This window comes from Penaeus chinensis, chromosome 43 (genome assembly GCF_019202785.1).
Source record: "Penaeus chinensis breed Huanghai No. 1 chromosome 43, ASM1920278v2, whole genome shotgun sequence".
Taxonomy (NCBI): domain Eukaryota; kingdom Metazoa; phylum Arthropoda; class Malacostraca; order Decapoda; family Penaeidae; genus Penaeus; species Penaeus chinensis.
The window spans coordinates 12,727,848-12,730,347 of NC_061861.1; the positions used below are offsets into that span (position 1 = coordinate 12,727,848).

General features: G+C 47.7%; 2 protein-coding genes across 2 annotated transcripts in view; one reads left to right on the forward strand and one right to left on the reverse strand.

The window, feature by feature from the left end:
* LOC125048235 (octopamine receptor beta-2R-like) overlaps positions 1–2,500 on the forward strand; it is a 378,640-nt gene that overhangs the window by 149,472 nt on the left and 226,668 nt on the right. The window lies entirely within an intron of this gene.
* LOC125048351 (elastin-like) lies at positions 4–891 on the reverse strand. The gene has a single exon (XM_047647015.1). The coding sequence runs from the start codon at positions 889–891 to the stop codon at positions 4–6; it is 888 nt and encodes a 295-aa protein (XP_047502971.1).

Sequence of the window (2,500 nt, forward strand, 5' to 3'; positions counted from 1 at the left end):
CCCCTAGCATAAGACCCCTGGCATAAAGCCCCTGGCATAAGACCCCTGGCATAGAGCCCCTGGCATAAAGCCCATGGCATAAGACCCCTGGCATAAGACCCCTGGCATAAGACCCCTGGCATAAGACCCCTGGCATAAGAGCCCTGGCATAAAGCCCCTGGCATAGAGCCCCTGGCATAAAGCCCCTGGCATAGAGCCCCTGGCATAAGACCCCTGGCATAAGACCCCTGGCATAAGACCCCTGGCATAAAGCCCCTGGCATAAGACCCCTGGCATAAGACCCCTGGCATAAGACCCCTGGCATAAACCCCTGGCATAAAGCCCCTGGCATAAGACCCCTGGCATAATACCCCTGGCATAAAGCCCCTGGCATAAAGCCCCTGGCATAAGACCCCTGGCATAAGACCCCTGGCATAAAGCCCCTGGCATAAAGCCCCTGGCATAAGAGCCCTGGCATAAAGCCCCTGGCATAGAGCCCCTGGCATAAAGCCCCTGGCATAGAGCCCCTGGCATAAGACCCCTGGCATAAGACCCCTGGCATAAAGCCCCTGGCATAGAGCCCCTGGCATAAGACCCCTGGCATAAGACCCCTGGCATAAGAGCCCCTGGCATAAGAGCCCTGGCATAAAGCCCCTGGCATAGAGCCCCTGGCATAAAGCCCCTGGCATAAGACCCCTGGCATAAGACCCCTGGCATAAGACCCTGGCATAAAGCCCCTGGCATAGAGCCCCTGGCATAAGACCCCTGGCATAAGACCCCTGGCATAAGACCCCTGGCATAAAGCCCCTGGCATAAAGCCCCTGGCATAAGACCCCTGGCATAAAACCCCTGGCATAAAGCCCCTGGCATAGAGCCCCTGGCATAAAGCCCCTGGCATAAGACCCCTGGCATAAAACCCCTGGCAGAGCGGGACCCGACACGCTCGCCTGACGCTCACCTGACCCCTGCTGACCTGGGCTGACCCGCGAGAGAAATTGGGAACGGAGACAGGCCCCGCCCACTCGCCGCTTGGCATGTGGCGGGCATTATGTGGGGCGAACTGGGGTGGGGGGAGGGTGTGGGGGGGGGGGAGAAAGACAGGAAGAGAGGGAGGGAGGGGTCAAAAAAGGAAGGGAGGGTTAAGGGGAGAGAGAGAGAGAGAGAGAGAGAGAGAGAGAGAGAGAGAGAGAGAGAGAGAGAGAGAGAGAGAGAGAGAGAGAGAGAGAGAGAAAGAGACATACAGAGAGAGAAAGAGAGAGAGAGAGAGAGAGAGAGAGAGAGCGAGAGAGAAAGAGACATACAAAGAGAGAAAGAGAGAGAGAGAGAGAGAGAGAGAGAGAGAGAGAGAGAGAGAGAGAGAGAGAGAGAGAGAGAGAGAGAGAGAGAGAGAGAGAGAGAGAGAGAATAAAAGGGAAGTGACGAGAGAGAGAGAGAGAGAGAGAGAGAGAGAGAGAGAGAGAGAGAGAGAGAGAGAGAGAGAGAGAGAGAGAGAGAGTGAGAGAGATAGAGAGAGAGAGAGAGAGAGAGAGAGAATAAAAAGGGACAGAAAAAAAGAGGAAAAGGGAATTAAACAGAGAATAGAAGAAGTAGAAGAAGAACAAGAACAATAAATAGAATAAGAAGGAGAAGAAGAAAATACCAAGAAGAAAAAGAAGAAGAAGAAAAAGAAAGAAAGAAAAGAAAAATAATCAGAAAATGTTTTTTTGGGGAGGGCAGGAGGGTATAGAGAGATGGCGAAGTGTAATAAAAAAGAGAAAAGAAGAGAGAAGAGAAAATAAAAAGCATAAAGAAGGAGGAAGAAAACGAAGCGGAAAGAAATAATAAAAGTGGCACAAAAAGAAGGACGTGAATATGACATGAAAATGAAATGACGAGACAGAAGAAAATGGGAAAGGAGAGGAATAATGATAAACGTGAGTCAAAAGGATGGTGATGATAATAATAGTATTACTACTAATAATTGAAATTATGGCAATGTTGATAATGACAAAAATAATGATGATGATGATGACGATGATGATGATAATAATAGTAATGGTGATAATTATAATAATAATGACAATAATGATAATAATAATAATAGTAATAATAATAATAGTAATGAATAATAAGATTAAGAATAACGGTAATGATAATAATAATCATAATAATAGTAAAAAGGATAATGCTAATAATGGATATTGATAACAACCCCATTATCCGCCACGACACAAGCCTTCGTCCGCGACTGCCACTCTGAGGGCCACGCCTAGCGTCCCTCCAGTCCAGAAGCCGCAGCGAAAGTCGATCGTACAAACACACTTTAGAATCATGAGCGGGCAGAGCCATGGACGAGCACCGTGCACTCATAAACTGTTTTTTTTTTTTTTTTTTTTTTAAATGAGTTCATGATATATGTCAACACATATGAAATTACACTGATTTACTGAAGATAGAGAAAGAGGAGGAGGGGAAATGGGGAAAAGGAGGAGGAGGAAGAGGAGGAGGAGGAGGGGAAGGAGGAGGAGGGGAAGGAGGAAAA